Consider the following 27,719-nt stretch of genomic DNA (forward strand, 5'->3'; position numbering starts at 1 on the left):
ACCATTCACGGCCCGTGTTCAGCCCACCAGCTCCAGTTTTATCGGGTGTGTCTCCTGTCAATAAGTCGACAGCACAGACGTTTACACCAACTGGTTTATCCTGGACAGGGTTGCGGTGGAAACGGAGAACACGAAGCGCAAGGCAGAAATGATCCTGCCGGATATGAATCTGCCGTGTCTGCACCTCAGAACAATGTCCAGAACTCACTATTAGACTTGTATTACTCTTCCACAGACTGAATGATGAAGAACTGAAATTATTTATGCTTTTTATTGGTTATATTTATTTATTGGGATTTTAAACATCATGTTTTACACACTTTGGTTACATTCATGATAGTTACACAAGGTTCATCAGTTCACAAGCTGCCTCACAGCAAGAAGGTCCTGGGTTCGATCCCCAAGTTTGTATCTCCAATTCACCTTACTTGCACATCTTTGGACTGTGGGAGGAAACCAGAGCACCTGGAGGAAACCCACGCAGACACTGGGAGAACATGCAGACTCCACACAGAAAGGACCCAGACCGTTCCACCTGGGAATCGAACCCAGGACCTTCTTGCTGCAAGGCGACAGTGCTACCCACAGAGCCACCGTGCCACCCTTCCCTGTTGGGTCCAGTTCCTCTCGAGGTTTCTAATTGTACTGTATTTTGTAAATATACACACATTAGTTGTTTGATGCCTGCAATATTTTCAAAAAACGTCTGGACAGAGCAAAATAAAAGTAAAAAGTTTTTAGAATATTCTAGTTTTAAAGTTTTAAAGCATTCCACAATCAGCAGGTGAATTAGTGACAGGTAAGGCTGTCAATCAGTTAAAAAAGAATGCTTCTTAATGTAGGATTGCAAAAAATAGATCATTTACCATCTACCATACATAATAATGGCTCAAATATCACACACATTCAGCAGTGGTTTCCAGCTTTGTCCTACACAGACTGAGGTTTTTCCTGCACATCTTGAATCTTTTTACAATATTGTGTATGGTAGATGGTTTGTTTGTTTGTTTATTAGGATTTTAACGTCATGTGTTACACTTCGGTTACATTCATGACAGGAACGGTAGTTACTCATTACACAAGGTTCATCAGTTCACAAGGTTATATCGAACACAGTCATGGACAATTTAGTATCTCCAATTCACCTCACTTGCACGTCTTTGGACTGTGGGAGGAAACCGGAGCACCCGGAGGAAACCCACACAGAGATGGGGAGAACATGCAAACTCCACACAGAAAGGACTTGGACCGCCCCACCTGGGGATCAAACCCTTGTAGATAAAAAATTGCTAATTCTAGAGCTGTGTATGTGATGCAATAAGCTAAAAAGGTTCATATGGCAACTATATGGCACTATCAGTTCAGACAAAATTACAAAGACTTCATCAGTGGGACCAACAAATACAACAACTACACAATTACAGTTGTAAACGTTCTATATATTAAATTAAATATATAATTGATGTACGATTTTCTCTTTATGTAGATCTTTCAGGTTGCGTTTCTTGATGCAGCGGCGGACAGTGTTAAGTGACAACAGCTTTTCGAATTACTAGCTATATTTATCACAATACTGTCTGCGGGCTCAAATATCACACACATTCAGCAGAACTTATGAATAATTTATGTAGTGATTGCGGCTATTTTATTTATTTATTTATTTATTTATTTATTATTTGTAATGATGTCTTTTATCTTATGGCACTTTGAGATTTGTACACAAATGTAAAGTGCGTTACAAATTAAATGTATATTAATATATAGAATGTTTACAGCGGTAATTGCAATAATAATCAAGCTTTAAAATTAAATGTTATTTTAACGTTTTATATTTACTTTCTGCACGCCTTTTTATGCATTTTTTTGCCTGCCTATCGTGTATTTGTAATATCAGTAAACAAACTCACAACCAAATAAATAAACACATCTGAGAGCGAATTATGACTGTACATACTTTGTAGTTTCTGAGGAGCTACAACTCTTCCCTAGTAAACGGGATCCTGGCTGGTAGAAAACTACATTACCCAGGAAGCTTTGCGCGACGATGAAACCGCGTCAACTAGCCAGTAAGCGTAGCGGACTAAAAATCCCAAACAAGGAAATGGTGGGGGGAAAATACAACGATCCGATTATTTAATTAATGTGCATCATAATTAATATTTTATTTGAGCGTCAATTAAGATTTATTGATGGGTTAAACATGGATTACGACTTTAAAACCAAGCTGGCTGCGGAGCGGGAGAAAGTGGAAGATCTGTTCGAATATGAAGGTTGTAAAGTGGGTCGCGGCACCTACGGGCATGTTTATAAAGCCAGGCGCAAAGATGGGTAAGAGACAGAGCCATTTAATAGCACTAATGCATCATCACATCATGCCTGCGGTGCTCGTGTTTGCGGGGTTTGTGCAGTTATTGCGCCTGCGGGAGCTGCGTGCGGATTTGTGAGAGCGACCGTGTGAGCACAGGCTGTCACTGTTTTTGTTTTTACACACACACACACACACACACACACACACACACACACACACACACACACACACACACACACACACACACACACACACACACGAGGTCCTCCTCCAAACTTGTAACTCTGATCTGTTTATTTCTGACACAACATGGACGATGTTTATCTTGTAAACAATTCAGCAACCTCAGCTAAATTGTTTCATTTTCACCAGCACAAGCGCTTATAGATTCACTTATTGGATATATCACCTCAGATTACTTCAGAAACGTACCCTCACACCTATGTGGGGCGGCACGGTGGCTCAGTGGGTAGCACTGTCGCCTCACAGCAAGTAGGTCCTGGGTTCGAACCCCAGGTGGGGCGGTCCAGGTCCTTTCTGTGTGGAGTTTGCATGTTCTCCCCGTGTCCGTGTGGGTTTCCTCCGGGTGCTCCGGTTTCCTCCCACAGTCCAAAGACGTGCAAGTGAGGTGAATTGGAGATACTAAATTGTCCAAGACTGTGTTTGATACAACCTTGTGAACTGATGAACCTTGTGTAATGAGTAACTACCGTTTCCTGTCATGGATGTAACCAAAGTGTAAAACATGACGTTAAAATCCTAAACAAACAAACACTTTGGTTACATTTATGACAGAACAGGTAGTTACTCATCACACAAGATTCATCAGTTCACAAGTTTAACGTCATGGCAATTTAGTATCTCCAATTCACCTCACTTGCATGTCTTTGGACTGTGGGAGGAAACCGGAGCATCCGGAGGACACGGGGAGAACATGCAAACTTCAGACAGAACGGACCCGGACCACCCCACCTGGGGATCGAACCCTGGACCTTCTTGCTGTGAGGCAACAGTGCTACCTACTGAGCCACTGTGCCGCCCAGTAATTAGTAGTTCTTTAGTGCTCGCAGACTTTCTGGTCTCCACTGTGTCTGTCAGCTTTTTATTACCTAATATAAAAATATAGTAAATGTAATAAATTACGGTAGCCCATTACCACTGAGATCCAGGTTTGAATCCCCAGCAGTGCTATCAGTCAGTCGGGTGCCTACATGCATACATACATGTAATAAATTGCCGTACTGTCCACCCTGGCCCGTCTTCTGTCCACCTCTGGAACATTAGGTAAGTTGTTTCATTTTCTCTAACACAAGTGTGGATATATCACCTCAGATTGTAATAGATAAATGAAGAACCCGAGAACGTGGATTGTTTCTAATAGATTGACCAGTGAGTGTAATAGGATTGGGAAGTGAACCAGAGGTTGTTCAGGAACAAATGCAAAATAGAAGCATTTTCAATAGTGCTCTCAGAAATATAGTAAAGTAAGCTAGCCCATTACAGCTGGGATCCTAATCTAAATCCCCAGAGGTAGGTGCTATCAGCCAGTCGGGCGCCTACGTACATATCTGATTGGCTATATTTGGGGCAGGGGGTTGGGGTGGAGGGAGGAGGCTCTGTAATAAATTGCAATACTGTTCGTTGGGCTGTGTTATTCCGCTGACCCACTGCCACCCTGGCCAGGATAAAGCGTTGGTGAAACATGAAAGTGTAATGAAAAATAAAATGTAAAATATAATATAATGAAAAACATCACTATGTTTGTACAGGTCAGTGGTGTTTGACTTATTAGTTTGAATGACTGCTTTGTGTCTGTGGTGCTTTAAAGTACTGGCACTTACTCTTGTTGAGACCTTGTCTCTGAGACGTTTCCTTATAATTTTTAAGTGCCTTTTGATAAAATTCCTGCCAAGAGAATTTTTCAAATAAAACCTGACTGATATGTTCCAGTATTTTTGTGTTTGATTTTTTAACTGCAGTTACTGTGTACTCCGGTGGCTGTAGAGTTACATTTCCAGTGTACAGGATGCAGTATTACATGAGGATATTGAGAATTTGGGAAATAAAATAACGGTCTCTTAACCTCACTTGTAGTTCCTGTTTTTGTGTGCTTACTAAGGCTGCTGTGTTTGAATAGTCATTGTGTAGGTGTTGATTCTGGCTTTAATGAGAGGTCAGGATGTTTGGTGGGTTTTGGAACCAAATATTTCCACACACTGTAGTGGAAGTGGGCAATATGACTTTTATATGAGATCACAACTTTAAGGTATATTTGCGATAGCAATATTAACTAACAATTTCTTTGAAAATATAAAAAGCAGCATTTTAAAACAATTTATTGTGACTTGAAGCCAACAGTAAACCCCAACATGTCAACTGAACCTTTACAGTTTTAGGTGCAGTCTTTCTTCTTTGGCCTGAAGAGCACAACGTCTGTTACTTCCAAAAACAATTTAAGAAGTGGACTCATCTTACCATAACACACATCTCAACCTAGCATCAGTCCATCACAGATTAGCTTAGGCTCAGACAATTCTGGATGTTGTTGATATATGGAATTAAATGGAATGCCTTTGGCATATATACACAATAATATACATGAATGTTTTTTTGTGTATCCCAGCTGTTTGGAAGATGGGGTCAGAGTACAGGTCAGCCATTGTACAGCGCTCCTGGAGCCAAGAGTTGATCAAGGTTTCAAGAGTGGCTGCATGGTGGAGCCAGAATTTGAATCCACACCCTTCCAATGATAGTCCAAAGCTCCACCCACTAGTCTACCTCTGTTCCATATATGGCTTTCACTTTGAGTCTACGTGATGCAGATAAAAAGGCACAGGCTTGTTTTTTCTTATTGTGTTTTGGTTATGCACAGGTTTCTCCAGATGGCCCCTCACTTCAGGTTTCTTTGAATCTTTTAATAATATTATGGACTGTAAATGGAGAAATCACACCACTCCTTGCTATTGTATGTAGACACACATCACAATTTTAACATTTCACTTTTTTGGTTTGTCCTCTTCCCAGCAGTTTTGAAATGTGTGCAGACATCAAATTAACAATTAGCATATATTTAAGGTTGATAAAACATTCATTAAAAGACTAAGTAGTCTTTGCGCTTGTTCTTTTCTGCTTTTAATTAGGTAACTGTAAAAAACAGTTAACGAATTACTGCGTTCTGTTTTTGTTTGCATTTTTTATGTTTAATTTATTTGCAGTTGATTTTGTACATTTGTACATTGAACCCTATAAAATAGAAAAAAATCCCACAGGTTTTGTTTTATCGTTTCTAATAAGTGTGAGAGAAAGTGTTAAACTACATGTGTGTGTGCTACTTGTTCGTACTAAGGCTAGATGTTCATCTACCATTTCCTGCCTGACCTCACCAGATTTGAAACCCTTTTGTATTCGTAGCTGGGCTTACGCACATCTGTGAGATACAACGCCAGCTCCATGCCTAGCCAAATGATACTTCTGCTTCAGTAATTAGATCCATATTGATGTGTTAATTAAAGTCCGGGCGGCACAATGGCTTACTGGGTACTGAGATACAAAATTGTTCATGACTGACCATGTTTGACATTAAAGACTTGAAATGAATGATGTGTAACCAGTGGTTACCTGTACTGTCAGGAATGTAACCAAAGAGTGTAAAACATGACGTTAAAATCCTCATAAATACATTTAAGCCCTATTAATGTTCTTTTTAGCCATTTCTTCCACATTTGTCTGAAGCCAAATAACATCTGAAATCTGAGCTGCTGTATTATTTAGTACCGACTGATTTCACATTATTAATACAGATTTTATTTTACAGTTCATCATATGACTGTGCGTAATGTTCCGGATGTCTGTCTGTGCTCTGTACATAGCAGTATTTTGTTTTTTTCCTCCTTTTTGCATTATTCCAATTTGAATTTACAGAATTTCCCTTTGCACCAGGGCAACGTCTGCCATACTGACCGAGGACAGGTAGCAGGCAAACACACCCTCTTCTTCATATTTACACCAGTTACAAAAGGAGTCATACAAACGTACAGGGGACCACATTACCCAGACATACCCCTCTGGCCTTCCCTCCCCAGGACACGGCCCTTTATGTCTGTTTAGTTCACCTAGCCTATAGCAACACTAACACTCAAGCATCAGTGGTATAAGTGGTGTGAACACAGCTTCTGTGCTGTCAGTTTAGGGTACACAGCAGTTGTCTATTTCTAGACACGTTCAATCAATCAGAAGGTAAATGTCATCGTATCGCCCGGCCTCATGTGTTAAACTGTGTTAAACCTGGTAATCTATGAGTGTATGTATGAGAATGCATGTGTTATTAGATTTGTTGGTTAGTGTAACTAGGTCAGTAATGCAGTTTGTGTTTGTTTGTGCAGGAAGGATGAGAAGGAGTACGCTCTCAAACAGATTGAAGGAACTGGGATCTCCATGTCGGCTTGCAGAGAAATTGCGGTGAGTCAAGACGGCTCATTTTGACCATCTGATTCTTTGTTTGTTTGTATTTTTTGCATTTCCTCCAATTTTCCTCCCAATCAAGTATCCAATTACCTGATTGCATTACGCTTCCTCTCTGCTGATGTTGACCCCTACTTTGACTGAGGACTAACACACGCCCGCTCCTTCATGTGTGCAGTAGCCGACTGTTAATATTTTATTAGATTTTTCTTTCATGCTGAGCTTAGAAGGATTCCGTGATTTGTTCAGTGGGGAGGAAATGATCCGTATAGTGAATATAAAACCTAAAAACAGACTTCAAAAACAAACACACTGTACTCCAGGGTTGCTACAAACCTGTAATCAGTCTTTTAAAACCTTTACACCATGTCTCACACCCTCATACCTTCAGTGGCTCTTGGTGTGAAGGCTACCATGGATTATTTGCCAGACATGGACTTACAGTGTATCACAAAAGTGAGTACACCCCTCACATTTCTGCAGATATTTAAGTATATCTTTTCATGGGACAACACTGACAAAATGACACTTTGACACAATGAAAAGTAGTCTGTGTGCAGCTTATATAACAGTGTAAATTTATTCTTCCCTCAAAATAACTCAATATACAGCCATTAATGTCTAAACCACCGGCAACAAAAGTGAGTACACCCCTAAGAGACTACACCCCTAAATGTCCAAATTGAGCACTGCTTGTCATTTTCCCTCCAAAATGTCATGTGACTCGTTAGTGTTACTAGGTCTCAGGTGTGCATAGGGAGCAGGTGTGTTCAATTTAGTAGTACAGCTCTCAAACTCTCTCATACTGGTCACTGAAAGTTCCAACATGGCACCTCATGGCAAAAAACTCTCTGAGGATCTTAAAAGACGAATTGTTGTGCTACATGAAGATGGCCAAGGCTACAAGAAGATTGCCAACACCCTGAAACTGAGCTGCAGCACAGTGGCCAAGATCATCCAGCGTTTTAAAAGAGCAGGGTCCACTCAAAACAGACCTCGTGTTGGTTGTCCAAAGAAGCTGAGTGCACGTGCTCAGCATCACATCCAACTGCTGTCTTTGAAAGATAGGCGCAAGAGTGCTGTCAGCATTGCTGCAGAGATTGAAAAGGTGGGGGGTCAGCCTGTCAGTGCTCAGACCATACGCCGCACACTACATCAAATTGGTCTGCATGGCTATCACCCCAGAAGGAAGCCTCTTCTGAAGTCTCTACACAAAAAAGCCCGCAAACAGTTTGCTGAAGACATGTCAACAAAGGACATGGATTACTGGAACCATGTCCTATGGTCTGATGAGACCAAGATTAATTTATTTGGTTCAGATGGTCTCAAGCATGTGTGGCGGCAATCAGGTGAGGAGTACAAAGATAAGTGTGTCATGCCTACAGTCAAGCATGGTGGTGGGAATGCCATGGTCTGGGGCTGCATGAGTGCAGCAGGTGTTGGGGAGTTACATTTCATTGAGGGACACATGAACTCCGATATGTACTGTGAAATACTGAAGCAGAGCATGATCCCCTCCCTCCGGAAACTGGGTCGCAGGGCAGTGTTCCAGCATGATAATGACCCCAAACACACCTCTAAGACGACCACTGCTTTATTGAAGAGGCTGAGGGTAAAGGTGATGGACTGGCCAAGCATGTCTCCAGACCTAAACCCAATAGAACATCTTTGGGGCATCCTCAAGCGGAAGGTGGAGGAGCGCAAAGTCTCGAATATCCGCCAGCTCCGTGATGTCGTCATGGAGGAGTGGAAAAGCATTCCAGTGGCAACCTGTGAAGCTCTGGTAAACTCCATGCCCAGGAGAGTTAAGGCAGTTCTGGGAAATAATGGTGGCCACACAAAATATTGACACTTCAGGAACTTTCACTAAGGGGTGTACTCACTTTTGTTGCCGGTGGTTTAGACATTAATGGCTGTATATTGAGTTATTTTGAGGGAAGAATAAATTTACACTGTTATATAAGCTGCACACAGACTACTTTTCATTGTGTCAAAGTGTCATTTTGTCAGTGTTGTCCCATGAAAAGATATACTTAAATATCTGCAGAAATGTGAGGGGTGTACTCACTTTTGTGATACACTGTAATTCTCACTGTCCTGCCCATACTTATCCCTTAATTTCAAGGTGTGGCAACACTGGGTTGAATTATAAACAGAACTATGTAAGGTTTAACATGCTTTTGTTTATTGGAGCAATGACCCGAGAATTACATCTGGGTTTCTTTGAGTTTCCTGTACACCTTCAGACCATGACCAAGAATGACCTTCACTATAAATCAAGACTTAAAATCATCTACCTTGTACCTACTGCAGCCATCAGCCTGTCAGGCATCTACATACAGACATGATTGGCTATGTCTGGGGGGGGTCAAAGCTCCATGATGGATTGGCGTCCTGTCTTGAGTGTGTTAATGCATTGCACTTGGTGATTCCAGGAATCCTGGAGCCACCGGGACCCTGATCGGTTGTGATGAAGCCTCTCTATTTCTCTGTTTTTAAAATCCTGAATGAAGCTGCTCTCTCTGCTGTTCATGAACTTCATCTCTTCTTCATTATCTCATTAGCAGGATCATGTAAACATGGCTGTTGTTCTCGTTAGTGCTGAGTTAGTTTCCATTAGCAGCAATGCACCGGAGAGTCTGTGGAATATATGATTCGTTCCTCATGGATTCACTCCGGAGTCACATCAACACTTTGCTGTTGTTTGTTGGAGCAGTGAGCTGAGAGCTACACCTGGGTTTCTCTGCACTGCCTCATGTTTCCTGTACATCTTCACACCATGAATGACCTTCACCTGACTTTAAATCATCCACCGAGTACCTGATGTAGTTACTGTAGCCAAAACAGAACCTTACACCAAGCTGAGAGGATTTATTAAAAAAAGGAAGGTTAAATCGAGTCAAGCTGGGTTTGGGTGCTATTTCTAAAGATGGGAATGGCGTGGGTATTGAAATATTTACATTCACAGTGGATTCAGAAAGTATTCAGACCCATTTAAGTTATACCTATTATTCTACACTTAATTGCTCATGATCATCATGCATAATCATTATTAGTCAACCAGTCAGTTACAGTTTCTTTTTTTAATTGGTGCAGCCTGTTTGATTCAATTATGCTTTAGATGTGTCTACAAGTCCACCAGTTACAATCTGAATTGATTGAATGTACTTTGGGAAGGTCCACATTAGGGTCTATTACGTCCCACAATTTACACTGCATTGTCAGAACAAATAGAAAGCCATGAAGTCCCAGCAACTGTCTGTAGATATCCATGATCAAATTGTGGAAAGGCAGGTCAGGACAAGTATATAAAACAATATCTAAAGTTCTGAGTGTCCAAGGACCACAATGGCCTCAGTAATGTTAAAATGCAAGCAGCTTGAGCTGGTCATCCAGCCAAATTGGACATCTTGACAAGAAGGACCTTTGTCAGAAAGTAAGGAAAGCACCCAATGGTTACTTTAATGGTTGCTTGTGCAAAGATGTAGAACCTGGTGGTCCGACAGCCATCTCTGCCGCACTGCATAAATCAGATCTTTACAGTGAAACATGGTGGTGGCAGCATCATGCAGTTAGGGTGCTTCTCAGGGATAGAGAGAGGAATGGATGAATGCAAATACAGGAACGTCCTTGAAGAAAACCTCATACTGAGTGCACACAAACTCAGCCTGGTGCAACAGTTTATCTTTCAATGTGACAATGACCCGAAGCTTACAGACAAAACAACACTGGATCGACCATCATACTGTCTGTGTGAGAGAGATATGAAAAGGTTGCCAGACATCTATTAACCAAAATGTCCAAAAATGTCGACTTGCAGAGAGATTATTTATTTGGATTGTTTATACCCCCAATCCACATTACGTGACACATAAACCAATGAAAGCAACGTTTTAAACGATGTCTTTGTCTGAGTAAAGCTTGTGTAGTTCGTTGTACTTGTCAGTCCCACTGTCTTTGTAATTTTGTCTGAACTGATGTCAGTACCATTTAGTTGCCATATGAACCTTTTTAGCTTATTGCATCACACACACACACACACACACACACACAGCTCTAGAATTAGCATATTTATTAACTTTTTATCTACAAGGTCCTGGGTTTGATCCCCAGGTGGGGTGGTCCAAGTCCTTTCTGTGTAGAGTTTGCATGTTCTCCCCGTGTCTGTGTGGGTTTCCTCCGGGAACTCCGGTTTCCTCCCACCGTCCAAAGACGTGCAAGTGAGGTGAATTGGAGATACAAAATTGTCCATGAATGTTTGACATTAAAGACTTGTGAACTGATAAATCTTGTGTAACCTGTAACTACCATTTCCTGTCATGAATGTAACCAAAGTGTAAAACATGACGTTAAAATCCTAATAAATCAATAAAAAAAATTATATCTAAAATACAGAATTATTTAAAACAAACATGTTAACCAGTAACGTCCCATGAAGAAATTCCACTGCTATAAATTTAGAAATGTTGCAATATTGTTGAGTTTAATCTAATCTAACAATCTAATTCCTGCCTGTTCAATATCTAATTATTTTTAATTATTAATAATACACTATGTATTACATAAATATCAAGACCAGTACTTATTCATCATTTAAAATAATAAACGCTTTTGCTATCAGTCTATTACTGCTGAATATGCTTATCAAAATCCGACCTTTATTATAAATTAATATAAATTTTATTCATTTTGCAAACAACATAAGCCATGAATTACACACAGTAATCAAAAATGACTATAAAATACAGAACAAATAATATCTAAAAATATATTTAAAAAAATTATAACAAAAAAACCCACTATGTAACATGCATAACATCAAATATTGTAAACTGACTATTGTATTTAACCCCAACCCACCCTAAATCAATTATCAAATCATTCCCATACCTGCTTCTCCCCTTGCTAATAACCCTAAGACCCAACAAACTTAATTACAAAAAGAAAAAACATTCAAATGAAACATACATACATAGACATTCACATTTCCCCATATCTGACCAAAAGAAAAGAAGGGTCAGTATAAATACAATTCCATTTCACTGTGTCTGTGAGGGATGACGCCACTCAAAAACATTTCCACCCTTAAAGATAATCTCCCTTAAGCTTTGAGGTAAGTAAGTCAGTAATGGGGATCAGATCTTATCAAAGTGACTATCATTTCCTCTCATCCTTCCTGTTTTTCCTTCCTTCCTTCCTTCCTTCCTTCCTTCCTTCCTTCCTTCCGTTTCCTCTCTCTTTCTTTCCTTCTGCTCTGTTGTGTTAGTGTTTTATTAAGGATTGAGGATTGAGTCCACCTGACCCACACTGACTGTGGATGTTGTGTTTACCTAAATCTGTCTGATCTGCTGAACTTTCACTATGTTAAACTGCTAATCTGAGATTTTTGTGGGTCTGTCTGTACTTGTAATCTGATTACACACCCCTTACATAACCAGGTGCGTACTACACCAGTATAAACCTGAACTCACAGCTTCACGTTTCACAGATCCTGCTGTACAGACACTTTGCAACTGAACAGTTACACAATCAGAACATTAAGTTCTAAGCAGATGTCCTGAACCTCTGAACCACTTATTCAAGGGGTCAATAATTCTGACCTGTACCATTCTCTTGGTGTATGCCAAACATGCCATAAAACATTTACACTATGTAACTAAAAAATTTCAGATCATTTTGCCTTACATGTAGTTTCCAGGTGTATATAAAATAAATTCTATGCTTCAAACTTTACAGAAACAGTTTAGGGAAGGCCCTTTCCTGTTCCAGCATGCTCTATGAAGACATGAAGAAAAAGCTTGGTTTAAAACCTGCACAGAGCCCTGACCTCAGCACCACTAACCAGCTTTGGTATGAACTGAAACAACAACTGAGGCTTTCATGACCAACATCAGTGCCCAGCTATACGAATGCTCTTTTGACTAAATGGGCACAAATTCCCACAGACATACTTTAAAGTCTTGTGATGTAAAAAGCCTTCTCAAAAAGTGGCTGTTGTTCTAGCTAAAAAGATCACACAGAGGTCACTTCATTTTAATACCATTTGTTTTAGAAATGGGATGTCCAGCAAGCTTATGGTCAGGTGTCCAAATACTTTTGACCATATAGTGTACATGTTTCCTCAGAGACCACGTAAACTGCATATGGTCATTATAGCAGCTCATCATCAGAGAGAACAAACACGGTAAGAGAATGGAGGGAGAATGGTGCAGTAACGTAAGAGAAAGGGCGTGTTGTGCCGGGTCCTGCTGCCTCAGAGAGACAGGATGCACACGCTCCGAAAAAAGGCATGAGCAATGTGTTATTGTTGTTTTCTACCGAGCTGGCACACATTACGTAATCCTCTCTCCATCTGACTGGATGGAGCCGGATTGAACCAGACCTCAGTCCGATCAGATCATTAGGAGAGGGTCTGTATCTCTCTCTGAGTGTGTAAGGTGAGAACAGTAGCTAAACGGTACAGCATGTGCGTACATGACCTCCCATCCCCGCCAAGGTCGTCCAGCTCCCTGTACTCGGTGTTATGTAATCAGGAGGAAACTCGCCAATGTTTAAGGAATTCTAAAAGACGCCTTTGTCATTGTGTGCACAGAGGTGTAGGTTCTGTGGCCTTCAATTTACAAATGTCCCCCAATGTTAACCTGTCACCAATTTACCTCCCAGAATATACAGAAGTTGCATTTGAGTGTGTTGCTCGGGGCTGGATAGGTGCCCTCTCCTGCATTGTGCCACGTGTTTTCCAGGTGGTGGCAAGTTTGGGAACAGAAAGAACCTGGTGGTGTTTGGGTCATGTGCTTGCTGTGTTGTTTTTCATGAGTTAAGCTTCCACGTTACTGCAGGTGATCGTGCCTAGTAGCTCTGTTTCCCATCGCTGCTAATAGGATCAGTTTCAACGTGAGAGAACATGTTTTTTTCAGTAATGGTCACATGGTTTAGTCATGCTGAGGGTTGATAGAGGAAATGGTTTTGTCTGGGTTGAGTGTGTGTGAGTCTTGTTTGGGTTAGTAATAGGAAGCTTTGTTTGATTCAGCAAGCCAGAGCTCTCGGAGGAAACCCACGCAGACACGGGGAGAACATACAAACTCCACACAGAAAGGACCCACACCGCCGCACCTGGGGATCGAACCCAGGACCTTCTTGCTGTGAGGTGACAGTGCTAACCACTGAGCCACCGTGCTGCCCCGGCTATTGTTTGAACGTTTGTGTAAGACTGTACATGACGAGAGATTTGACGCCACATCTCAGCCATTAAAGGAAGAAAATACCACGATACTCTCTAACCTACTATGCTATTACCATGACCACAATAAAAAATGTAACTGTAAGAACTCTAAACTGGAATTGTAGTGAATAAATGAACGATTTCTTTCGGCTGCTTCCGTTAGACGTCAGCTTAGCGGATCACTCATCTGCATGTTTGATTTGCCATTGTTTTTATGCTGGATGCCCTTAATGGTGCAACCCTCTTATTTATCCGGGCGTGACACTAAGGGTGCACTGATATGTGTCCGCTTAATGGCTGGGTTGATGTTACACCATGCACCTTTGTATGTATTCCTAAGCCCCGGCTGGGATTCAAACCCACAGAACTCAGGCTCTTACCATTACACCACACCAACTCATCTAGGATCAATAACACACAATAACATGAACATTGGCACTTCAAACAGAATAGATTGAGTTTGTGAATCTGCTCGACTCGGGTATTGACTTAAAGGATGGATTTGTTGACCAGTGGAAGATCATTAGTGGTTTCTCTGATGCTTTCTGTCTGATGCGTGATGGATGTTTGATCTGTGGAAAAGCTCGGTCCGGCGTGTAACACACCACGTCTGCGCTGTTTGGTTGTGTTTGTACTGTAGTGAGTGGCCAGTTCGAACCTGTGTTTCCATAGTGAGAGATGAACGCATGTGCAAGTGAATTAGAACTTGCAGCATTCGAGAGCTGTAATCATCAGCTTAATGAGTGAGAGGTGTCCTCCATGCCCTCTCCACCATGGAGACGTCTGGTTCAGTCCGGTTTCTTTTGTGTGTGTGTGTGCTGTTTGAGGTAATGTGAGTCTGTTTAGTCAGGATTACTGAGATCATGGTTGGAGTTAATCAAACCCTTTTCTAAATCTTTTAAATAAGTATTTATTGTTTTTTTGTTTGGCTTTTTAAATACAGCCAAATGAATTTATTAGGTAAGGCTTTTTGGCCATAATCTGCTAATTATAATGATTAAATATCAGATTTAGTAAATCAATACTAGGATATTTATTTATCTGAATAAACATACCTATGTTTAGTTCACAGTATGTCAGGTTTTCAGGCTTTTCCAGGAGTACCAGGGGTTTGAATCCCAGGCTGACACAAATACAAATACAGATGATGCATGGTGTTTTGAGAACTTGGTCTTTACGGGAGAGACATATCAGTGTGCCCTTAGTGCCGGTTCCACACCTGGATAAAAATTAGTATTTCGTGTGTATGTGGTTTTAAAATGGGATGCCCAGCAAGCTCATGGTCAGGTGTTTACATACTATTAGATGGATGGATGAATGGATGGTTGGTTGGTTGGTTGGTTGGTTGGATGGATGGATGGATGGATGGATGGATGGATGGATGGATGGATGGATGGAATTTAGGCCTCAGTAGCCAGTTACATAGATCAAAAGTAATAGTAGTAGTACACACTGTAAAGATTCACACTATACTTACAGTATACTATTGGACATTTAGTATAGATACTGTCATTGGGATGATGGGGGATTTTTGCAGTAGTGCTCAGCCCATGCTGACAGGCAGTTTGCAGTAGCTGATCAGTGTCGGTGCAGTGATCTCCGGATGTGCTGAATAATGTCAGAGGATCGGATCAGTTTCACTGAGCGCAGATTAGCTGAACTGTGCAAACACTGCCATCCATCCTCTGTGTGTGTGTGTGTGTGTGTGTGTGTGCGTGTGTACATTATAGTGTTATCCCAGCAGGTTTTCCTGCAGCACTGTTACAGGCTGTTAAATCTCCATCAGAAGACATACTGCAGAAAAACAAAAGCTGATGAATGTACGCCGATATAATCAGAGATGAATTTCAGCCTGTGTAAGAAATACACGCGAGCACTTTATTAGGTACACCATCTGGTACGCACATTCACAGATTGTTTTTAAGCTTTAACTACCATACAGGGACGCTTGTGTGGTGCAGCTGTCTATTACAGTGGCCCACCACAACTGAGATCTGGGTTCAAATCTCAGCAGTGCTATCAGCCAGCCAGGTGTCTGTACAGACTGGATTGGCAAATTAGGGTATTGGATTGCCGCCTTGTTTAGGGTGTTCCTGCCTTACGCCCAGGGTTTCCCAATGGAACTGGACCCGCCATGACCCTGACCAGGATAAAGCAATTATTAAACAGATGAATTTTTTTGGTATACAATAACTGACTGTAATCTTTCGGTTGCTCTGGACAACTTGTCAACCCCTATTGACAGGACAACAGGATCACTACTGACCAGATGATGTTTGGGTGCTGGATCATTCTCAGCACTGCACTGATACAAACATGATAATGACATTGTAGTGTGTGTGGTTCAGGTATGAGTACAGCAGGTGCAGCAGTGTTGTTGGGATTTTTGAATCCTGTTTATACATACCGGCCTCTTTATTAGGAACAAATCCTGTTAGCACTGATTGCAGGTGGACAGTTAGAGACACAATGTGTGGTGCCTTTCTCCAGTCTTTTTATTACAGGACACTTTTTAATGTGTTTAAAAATCCCAACAACACTTGCACCTGCTACACTTATACTAGAACAAGACACACTATTATGTTATTACCGTGTTAGTATCATTGCAATGTTGAGAATGATCCACTACCTAAAGAACATCTGGTTAATGAGGTCCTTTTTGATTCATATTCATTCACTGGGGTACACTGGGTGATGCAGTACAGGCGGGTTACAGTCAGTAGTTGTATATCCACAAAGTTGCAAAAAAACATGTTAACTGCATTAATAATAGACACTGTTTATTTAGTACTAAAGATAATTGTGTGTGTGTGTGTGTCTGTGTGTTACAGTTGCTACGAGAGCTGAAGCATCCGAATGTTATCGCTCTGCAGAAAGTGTTTCTATCTCACAGTGATCGGAAAGTGTGGCTCCTCTTCGACTATGCTGAACATGATCTGTGGGTCAGTATGCACACACACACACACACACGCACACACACTTTCTCTTTCTACATACATACACACTCTCTCTTCTATACACACTAACACACACACACACACTCTTTATCACTACACACGCACACACACTTATCGCTCTACATACATACACACACACTCTACATAGATACACACACTGTTCTAGACACACACACACTATCGCTCTACATACAGTGTATCACAAAAGTGAGTACACCCCTCACATTTCTGCAAATATTTCATTATATCTTTTCATGGGACAACACTATAGACATGAAACTTGGATATAACTTAGAGAAGTCAGTGTACAGCTTGTATAGCAGTGTAGATTTACTGTCTTCTGAAAATAACTCAACACACAGCCATTAATGTCTAAATAGCTGCAACATAAGTGAGTACACCCCACAGTGAACATGTCCAAATTGTGCCCAAATGTGTCGTTGTCCCTCCCTGGTGTCATGTGTCAAGGTCCCAGGTGTGAATGGGGAGCAGGGCTGTTAAATTTGGTGTTTTGGGTACAATTCTCTCATACTGGCCACTGGATATTCAACATGGCACCTCATGGCAAAGAACTCTCTGAGGATGTGAGAAATAGAATTGTTGCTCTCCACAAAGATGGCCTGGGCTATAAGAAGATTGCTAACACCCTGAAACTGAGCTACAGCATGGTGGCCAAGGTCATACAGCGGTTTTCCAGGACAGGTTCCACTCGGAACAGGCTTCGCCAGGGTCGACCAAAGAAGTTGAGTCCACGTGTTCGGCGTCATATCCAGAGGTTGGCTTTAAAAAATAGACACATGAGTGCTGCCAGCATTGCTGCAGAGGTTGAAGACGTGGGAGGTCAGCCTGTCAGTGCTCAGACCATACGCCGCACACTGCATCAACTCGGTCTGCATGGTCGTCATCCCAGAAGGAAGCTGACGCACAAGAAAGCCCGCAAACAGTTTGCTGAAGACAAGCAGTCCAAGAACATGGATTACTGGAATGCCCTGTGGTCTGACGAGACCAAGATAAACTTGTTTGGCTCAGATGGTGTCCAGCATGTGTGGCGGCGCCCTGGTGAGAAGTACCAAGACAACTGTATCTTGCCTACAGTCAAGCATGGTGGTGGTAGCATCATGGTCTTGGGCTGCATGAGTGTTGCTGGCACTGGGGAGCTGCAGTTCATTGAGGAAAACATGAATTCCAACATGTACTGGGACATTCTGAAACAGAGCATGATCCCCTCCCTTTTCCAACAGGATAACGACCCCAAACACAACCTCCAAGATGACAACTGCCTTGCTGAGGAAGCTGAAGGTAAAGGTGATGGACTAAACCCAATTGAGCACCTGTGGCGCATCCTCAAGTGGAAGGTGGAGGAGTTCAAGGTGTCTAACATCCACCAGCTCCGTGATGTCATCATGGAGGAGTGGAAGAGGATTCCAGTAGCAACCTGTGCAGCTCTGGTGAATTCCATGCCCAGGAGGGTTAAGGCAGTGCTGGATAATAATGGTGGTCACACAAAATATTGACACTTTGGGCACAATTTGGACATGTTCACTGTGGGGTGTACTCACTTATGTTGCCAGCCATTTAGACATTAATGGCTGTGTGTTGAGTTATTTTCAGAAGACAGTAAATCTACACTACTATACAAGTTGTACACTGACTACTCTAAGTTATATCCAAGTTTCATGTCTATAGTGTCGTCCCATGAAAAGATATAATGAAATATTTGCAGAAATGTGAGGGGTGTACTCACTTTTGTGATACACTGTACATACACACTCTTTCTTCTATACACACACACACACACACACTCTATCACTACACACGCACACACACTTATCGCTCTACATACATACACACACACTCTCTTCAATACACACACTCTACATAGATACACACACTGTTCTAGACATACACACTATCGCTCTACATACATACACACACACTCTCTTCAATACACACACTCTACATAGATACACACACTGTTTTAGACACACACACTATCGCTCTACATACATACACACACACTCTCTTCAATACACACACTCTACATAGATACACACACTGTTCTAGACACACACACTATCGCTCTACATACATACACACACACTCTTTATCGCTCTACATACATACACACACACTCTTTTATACACACACACACACTCTTTATCGCTCTACATACATACACACACACTCTTTATCGCTCTACATACATACACACACACTCTTTATCGCTCTACATACATACACACACACTCTTTATCGCTCTACATACATACACACACACTCTTTATCGCTCTACATACATACACACACACTCTTTTATACACACACACACACTCTTTATCGCTCTACATACATACACACTCTCTCTTCTATACACACACACGCACACACACTATTGCTCTACATACATACACGCACTCTCCTCTATACACACACACACACACTTTCTCTCTTTTCATACATACACAATCTCTTTTCTATATACACTTACACACACTCTCTCTTCTACGCATACACACACACACACTCTTTCTCTACATACATACACACATTCTCTTCTATACACACACACACACACACACACAAACACACAAATTCACATACAGTGTATCACAAAAGTGAGTACACCCCTCACATTTCTGCAGATATTTAAGTATATCTTTTCATGGGACAACACTGACAAAATGACACTTTGACACAATGAAAAGTAGTCTGTGTGCAGCTTATATAACAGTGTAAATTTATTCTTCCCTCAAAATAACTCAATATACAGCCATTAATGTCTAAACCACCGGCAACAAAAGTGAGTACACCCCTTAGTGAAAGTTCCTGAAGTGTCAATATTTTGTGTGGCCACCATTATTTCCCATAACTGCCTTAACTCTCCTGGGCATGGAGTTTACCAGAGCTTCACAGGTTGCCACTGGAATGCTTTTCCACTCCTCCATGACGACATCACGGAGCTGGCGGATATTCGAGACTTTGCGCTCCTCCACCTTCCGCTTGAGGATGCCCCAAAAATGTTCTATTGGGTTTAGGTCTGGAGACATGCTTGGCCAGTCCATCACCTTTACCCTCAGCCTCTTCAATAAAGCAGTGGTCGTCTTAGAGGTGTGTTTGGGGTCATTATCATGCTGGAACACTGCCCTGCGACCCAGTTTCCGGAGGGAGGGGATCATGCTCTGCTTCAGTATTTCACAGTACATATTGGAGTTCATGTGTCCCTCAATGAAATGTAACTCCCCAACACCTGCTGCACTCATGCAGCCCCAGACCATGGCATTCCCACCACCATGCTTGACTGTAGGCATGACACACTTATCTTTGTACTCCTCACCTGATTGCCGCCACACATGCTTGAGACCATCTGAACCAAACAAATTAATCTTGGTCTCATCAGACCATAGGACATGGTTCCAGTAATCCATGTCCTTTGTTGACATGTCTTCAGCAAACTGTTTGCGGGCTTTCTTGTGTAGAGACTTCAGAAGAGGCTTCCTTCTGGGGTGACAGTCATGCAGACCAATTTGATGTAGTGTGCGGCGTATGGTCTGAGCACTGACAGGCTGACCCCCCACCTTTTCAATCTCTGCAGCAATGCTGACAGCACTCCTGCGCCTATCTTTCAAACACAGCAGTTGGATGTGACGCTGAGCACGTGCACTCAGCTTCTTTGGACGACCAACGCGAGGTCTGTTCTGAGTGGACCCTTCTCTTTTAAAATGCTGGATGATCTTGGCCACTGTGCTGCAGCTCAGTTTCAGGATGTTGGCAATCTTCTTGTAGCCTTGGCCATCTTCATGTAGCGCAACAATTCGTCTTTTAAGATCCTCAGAGAGTTCTTTGCCATGAGGTGCCATGTTGGAACTTTCAGTGACCAGTATGAGAGAGTGTGAGAGCTGTACTACTAAATTGAACACACCTGCTCCCTATGCACACCTGAGACCTAGTAACACTAACGAGTGACATGACATTTTGGAGGGAAAATGACAAGCAGTGCTCAATTTGGACATTTAGGGGTGTAGTCTCTTAGGGGTGTACTCACTTTTGTTGCCGGTGGTTTAGACATTAATGGCTGTATATTGAGTTACTTTGAGGGAAGAATAAATTTACACTGTTATATAAGCTGCACACAGACTACTTTTCATTGTGTCAAAGTGTCATTTTGTCAGTGTTGTCCCATGAAAAGATATACTTAAATATCTGCAGAAATGTGAGGGGTGTACTCACTTTTGTGATACACTGTACACATACTCACACACCAACACATACATGTTCATATATGCAAGCACAAACACATTCATACACACATTTATACACACACCACATGCATTGCTAACACGTGTATAAACTATATTCTATAAAACAAATTATAAACAGTTTGGGGAAGTCCATTTCATATTCCAGTTTGACCGTGCCCTTGTTCCAGTCTTGGTTTGACAAGTTTGTTGTGGAGGGACTCCAGTGGCCTGCACACAGCCCTGACCTCAGTAAACACCTTTGGGATAAATTGGAACACTGATAGCATGCCAGTTTTTTTTGCTCAACATTAAGTCAGGTTGTTTGTTATAGGCACAAAAAGGAGGCCAACATGATGCATAGTGTACGATGCATCATGTGTAAAATGGTGCAGCCTGATAAATTCTGAAATGAATGTGAAAGCTGCATGTGTGTAAGATGAAAAGCCAGATCATTAGCAGTAAAGGTAATGAAGGTCTTAAATGTGAAATGGGATTGGTACTGCTCTCTACCTCATTATCACTTAGCTTAGCTCTTTCCATTGTTCCTCTCACGCTGGGTTGTTGTTTTCAAATATTGCAGCACATTATCAAGTTCCACCGGGCGTCCAAAGCCAACAAGAAGCCGATGCAGCTACCCAGAGGCATGGTGAAGTCCCTGCTCTACCAGATCCTCGATGGAATTCATTACCTTCATGCCAACTGGGTCCTACACCGAGACCTGGTAAGCACGCAAACAGGCTCTCACATATAACAACACTACGCGACTGATGTACTCACATATTTGGGCTTATTCTCAGGTTACATTCACATGATACGTAACAAAACAGTTTTGCACTGGCTGTGCTGTTGTTTCCTGTGGGTTGAGGTGATGCCGCTGACCCCACCGCTGCTCTACCTTAAGCGATGTGCACCGTGCAGATTTAGCGTTTGGGTGCTCGGTTTTTACCGCTTGCTGCTGCCCTCAAGGTTCAATCAGATTCAGAACCAGTATCTCAAAGTGTGGTTGAAAGCTTAAATCTGCTAGCAAGAGCACTACCTAAAAACAGAGGGTCAGACAGTCAGTTTAGAGCAGAGTCCCAGGTACATGTTTAATTAAGTGCAGGAAATGCTTTGATGTGTAGGTTAGAGAGGACAAGACTTTGCGTCCAACCGTGCTTCCTTTACCTTCCAGGCAAAACTTAGCATTGCAAGTTGGGACGTTACAGTAATCTGTCTGCCTCCTTAAAGCCACTGTAAATTATTTGCAGGCATTTAAGTAGGTGCCTTAATGAGGAGAAACCATATTTGACCCTTCGTTCCTCAGTGTTTGTTAAGCAAATGCCAGGCCAGTAGCATCACTAAGCCATGAACTCTTTGCGCTGCTACATTGCTCAGAGCTTGCAACTTATATCTGGCAACCCTGAACATTACAATGGAACAAACCAGCTACCTAAATGCAATGCGGTGGCATTAAGGGGCACTTTGCATTGCCACATCAACGTTCCACATCTGGCCTTCAGTGCCATTCTGAATGTCCCCGTTCAGTATTTGGCAGCCTGGATGTTTTAAATCCCCCTCCTGGTGCTTTCTAAGCCTCTCTCGTGAATTGTATTGTTATATTGTTGTGTCCCGTGTTCCTGTGAGATTGTGTCCGGTGGGGTGTTCCCACGGGTCTGTGTGTGTTTAAATCTGTGCCGCAGTGTCAATATTTATGATATGGCTGCAAAAGCAGTGTGGCACACTCGGGTAAACAAGCTGGCATCAGATTCAGCAGGAATAATTTGCAAGGAACAGATGACAGGTTGAAATTCCTGAAAGTCTGGATTTTTTATTCTTTAACGTCTTTTACTGTTTTAGAAATTGACAGGTGGGGCACTCAGGTGGCGCAATAGTTTAACGTGCCAGCATGCCACTGTGGAGCGTTGGAACTTCTTCAAGGTGCTGAATTTAAAGCAGGGGCTTTTTCTTTTGCTGCAGCCTCTACACCCATTTGTACATAAAGCTTGCTTGACTGTGGGTAGTGTCACACATGTTCCAGCACCTTCTTATTCATGGCAGGTCCTTTGGTTCTCCTGGGATTATATCTGACCATCTGGACCAATTACCTTTCATCATACAGTGATGGTTTGAGTTTTATCCCTGAACTAAAGAAGAGATGACTGTTCCATGTCTGCTGTAATGGGTGCAGCCAGACTAGCCCGATTTGCACAGATCAGGCATAACATTAAAACCACCTCCTTGTTTCTACACTTACTGTCTATTTTATCAGTTCCACTTACTACATAGAAGCACTTCGTAGTTCTACAATTACTGACTGTAGTCCATCTGTTTCTCTGCATGCTTTGTTAACCCCCTTTCATGCTGTTCTTCAATGGTCAGGACCCCCACAGAGTAGGTATTATTTGGGTGGTGGATGATTCTCAGCACTGCAGTGACACTGACATGGTGGTGGTGTGTTAGTGTGTGTTGTGCTGGTATGAGTGGATCAGACACAGCAGCGCTGATGAGTTTTTAAACACCTCACTGTCACTGCTGGACTGAGAATGGTCCACCAACCAAAAATATCCAGCCAACAGCGGCCTGTGGGCAGCGTCCTGTGACTCAAACAGCAGCAATAGATGAGCGATCGTTTCTGACTTTACATCTACAAGGTGGACCAACTAGGTACGAGTGTTTAATAGAGTGGACAGTGAGTGGACACGGTATTTAAAAACTCCAGCAGCACTGCTGTGTCTGATCCACTCATACCAGCACAACACACACTAACACACCACCACCATGTCAGTGTCACTGCAGTGCTGAAAATCATCTAAATAATACCTGCTCTGTGGTGGTCCTGACCATTGAAGAACAGCATGAAAGGGGGCTAACAAAGCATGTAGAGAAACAGATGGACTACATTCAGTAATTGTAGAACTACAAAGTGCTTCTATATGGTAAGTGGAGCTGATAAAATGATGGTTTTAATGTTATGGCTGATCGGTGTATGCATTAAAGGTCAGTAGTTGCAGTCCATCATTTTGTCACTAATGAAGAATTTTTAGGTATAGAAACCCACAAATAAAATAACTGTGTTGTCATGTGTTCCATTTATTCAGTAACGGACACAAACAGTTGCCTACAGTATACAGTATGTGGACTTGTTGTGAATTTAATCCTGAGCAGCAAACCATCGCTCTTTCTTTTCCTCCTGAGCTCTTATGGTGCTCATTAAAAGCCCTTATATGTTCACTCAGTTCACACAGCAACCCCCTCTACACACACACACACACACATTTCCACTGTACATATTTCTTTTTTACTTCGGCACTTTATCACATGCCGAGAAACAGGCAGGGCAGGAGGCAGGGGAGGAAAGGGGGTGTTTAGAAGAACCATCTAAGGGACTCTCAAGGGAGGTTTTGTTATTTGAAAGAGTGTGAGGAGGGGGGCATACTTCATGCCTGCAACAATATTTCACTGTTGCATAACTTTGTGCTCCACTGCAACGGGAACAGCATGCATATGCCTACATCCACATGCACACAAACATATACACTCACTGTCTACCTCAGTAAAAGCACCAGACTAATAAAGGCTAGAGCCATTTGGAAATATTTATATGATGTTTTGCTCCATGTTGACAAAATACGTTCTATTAATCTAGCCCTCCACCACATCCCAAATGTGCACTGGATTGAGATCTGTTGACTGTGGGTGAAGGGGTATTGAACTTGTTTAAGGTGACTTGTCCCAAATGATATGGTTGATTATAATGCTAGAAGTAGCCAGAAGGGTAAATTGTGCTTTAGCATTAATATGTTTTGACATCAGGCAGTGATTGATTTGTATTAAAAGCCTTTTGTGTGCCAAGAAAACATTAGTCACATCTTCACTACTGTACAAGATCCTGACTCTACCATCTGCATGTTGCAGCAAATACTGACAGGCAGCATTTAACTCTATGCTCACTGTAGCCTCAAATTCTCATACGAAGTTCAACATCTATACTTATAGATACAACAACCTACTAATAGTGTTTGTGTAGGTGTGCACGTGTGTGTAAGTAGTTCTTGCTCCTGACAGGGCGGATGTATGGCTGTTGAGTGAGACTTATTGTCTACCACTGTACTGTGCAATGCATTTGATATAGTGCACTAGTCCTAGTGAAAATGCAGTATAATGCATTTAGTTCCACTGTGCATGTAATGTGTATTTATTACTTTTGTGCATACAGTTCAGTTCATGCAATACTACTTTACTTGTACTAGGATTCAGTTGCAACTAGTGTACATGGAATATATGGTAAATAGTACCAGTGTGCATGCATTATGCAGCATTTCATGTTAGTGTGTGTGCAATATTCTTCAACTAGTATATGATACATTCTGCATTTAGTATTATAGTGCATGCACACTGCTGCATTTGGTATTACTATGCATGCATACTGCTGCATTTAGTATTAATGTACATGCACAATGCTGCATTAGGTATTAATGTGCATGCACAGTGATGCAGTTAGTAATAATATACATGCACAATACAATACTGTATTTAGTATTATTATTTATGCACAGTGCTCCATTAATATGAATGTGCATGCACACCGCTGCATCTAGTATTATTATTTGTACAAAATGCTGCATTTACTATTAATGTGCATACACACTGCTGCATTTAGTATTATAGTGCATGCACAATACCGCATTTAGTATTATAGTGCATGCACAATGCTGCATTTAGTATTAATGTGCATACACAATGCTGCATTTATTATTATTATTATTATTCATGCACACTGCTGCATTAAGTATTAATGTACATGCACCTCTGCATTTAGTATTATTGTTCATGCACACTTCTGCATTTAGTATTAATGTACATGCACAATACTTCATTTAGTATTAATGTGCATGCACAGGGCTGCATTCAGTATTATAGTGGATGTACAATACTGCATTTGGTATCAATGTCCGTGCAGAATGCTGTATTTAGTATTGATATTCATGCACAATGCTGCATTTATCATTAATGTACATGCACAATGCTGCATTTAGTGTTGATATGCATGCAAAATGCTGCATTTATTATGTATGTGCATGCACGATTTTGCATTTATCAGTAATGTATGTAGCATTCATGAGCCACATGACTTTTTAAACTCTCGATTGCATTCTAACATTTCTCAAATAATGATTTCAGTAGTTACTAAATAACAGTAAGTGTTGGTCAGAAAGCTTGCAGAATTAGGAAGCTGCTGGTTGTGTGCTGTGTTTGCTGTAGTAAAAATCCTGCCTGCTGAGCTGGGCTGTGTGACCAGATGCTCTGAGGAACATACAACATACAACATACAATTTATTTTATAAAACCAAGCCATGGTTTCACACAGTGTATCTAAAAACAACAGTTTGATTTTTGGTGGAAATATAATATCTATTTCCGGATTTTTTGCTTATGAGTAGCCTTGTTTAGCCTTGTGACGTGCCAGTATTAAAAGGACTGTAACTTCTGGATGACTATACTGACCTTCCTCTGTCTTTTGTTGTTGTGTTATTGTGTGTGATTAAAAAATAAACAAATAAAGTGTCCTCGGATGTGAGAAAGAAACGATGTGCTACTTATGTTGGCAACTTGTGTGGAAAAGTGCCGTCAATAGCAGCACCATGGTATTTTTGCAAATCTTTCAAATTTAAGACATGGAGATGCCACCGTAGATGACCACGGTGCTGCCACCATCACTCACGCTAGCACTTCAGCGTGCAATATTTACTTCCATTTCACAAAACACATAGTTATCACATAGTCATTCACAAATACATACACAAAGATATATTTACACACACATACAAAAACACCAGAGATCTACACACACATATACACAGATATCTACACATCTACACACATATCCTCAGATGTGTAAACAAACACACGTGCACACACACACACACACGCGCGCACACAGCACACACACTGCTTTGCAGATGAATAACATAATAATTAGGAGTGTGTAGCAGTGGGCGCACATAAGTTACCCTCACTGTCCTCTCGTTTTATCTCTCAGATCAAAAGGCTCAGACATTTACACATTTATTTTATACGCGATCTATTAAGCTAATGTTGCTAACAGGTAATGGAATCTAGTAGCCACCAGCTTAGCATCAGGCAAGCCTAGGAATGCTGATTTGATTAGTGATCTGCGTAGTATTTTCTAACACTGTATGACATTTTCTTATCCTTAGAAGTAGACAATGGTATGGTTATCCACTTTGACCAGAAGTATGTGGACACACAACATCACACGATTCACACCAATACATGTTTCTCATTTTTAAAAGCTACATTAGTCCATTTTTGCTGCTGTAAGAGCCTTTTCTAAGAGCACTCAGTTGGTACAACAGTCTTTTACGCTAGCCAAGCAGCACTGAGATCCGGGTTCAAATCTCAGTCTTGAATTGACTTGCCCGGCGTCCACACAGACATAATTGGCTATGACTGAGAAGGTGGGGTGATATTATTTAGTCAAGGTCTGCCTAATGTAGATAAGTGGCGGACATAAATATTATGACTTCACAAGG

General features: G+C 41.5%; 1 protein-coding gene across 1 annotated transcript in view; it reads left to right on the forward strand.

The window, feature by feature from the left end:
* The first annotated feature begins 2,200 nt into the window (after positions 1 to 2,200).
* Positions 2,201 to 27,719, forward strand: part of cdk19 (cyclin dependent kinase 19) — a 36,357-nt gene continuing 10,838 nt past the window's right edge. The window contains exons 1-4 of the mRNA XM_063001101.1: positions 2,201 to 2,328; positions 6,691 to 6,766; positions 16,823 to 16,933; positions 21,767 to 21,907. Coding sequence (XP_062857171.1) covers positions 2,201 to 2,328; positions 6,691 to 6,766; positions 16,823 to 16,933; positions 21,767 to 21,907 — 456 coding nt within the window. The remainder of the gene's footprint in view (positions 2,329 to 6,690; positions 6,767 to 16,822; positions 16,934 to 21,766; positions 21,908 to 27,719) is intronic.

The sequence above is a fragment of the Trichomycterus rosablanca genome, chromosome 9 (assembly GCF_030014385.1).
Source record: "Trichomycterus rosablanca isolate fTriRos1 chromosome 9, fTriRos1.hap1, whole genome shotgun sequence".
Lineage (NCBI taxonomy): Eukaryota > Metazoa > Chordata > Actinopteri > Siluriformes > Trichomycteridae > Trichomycterus > Trichomycterus rosablanca.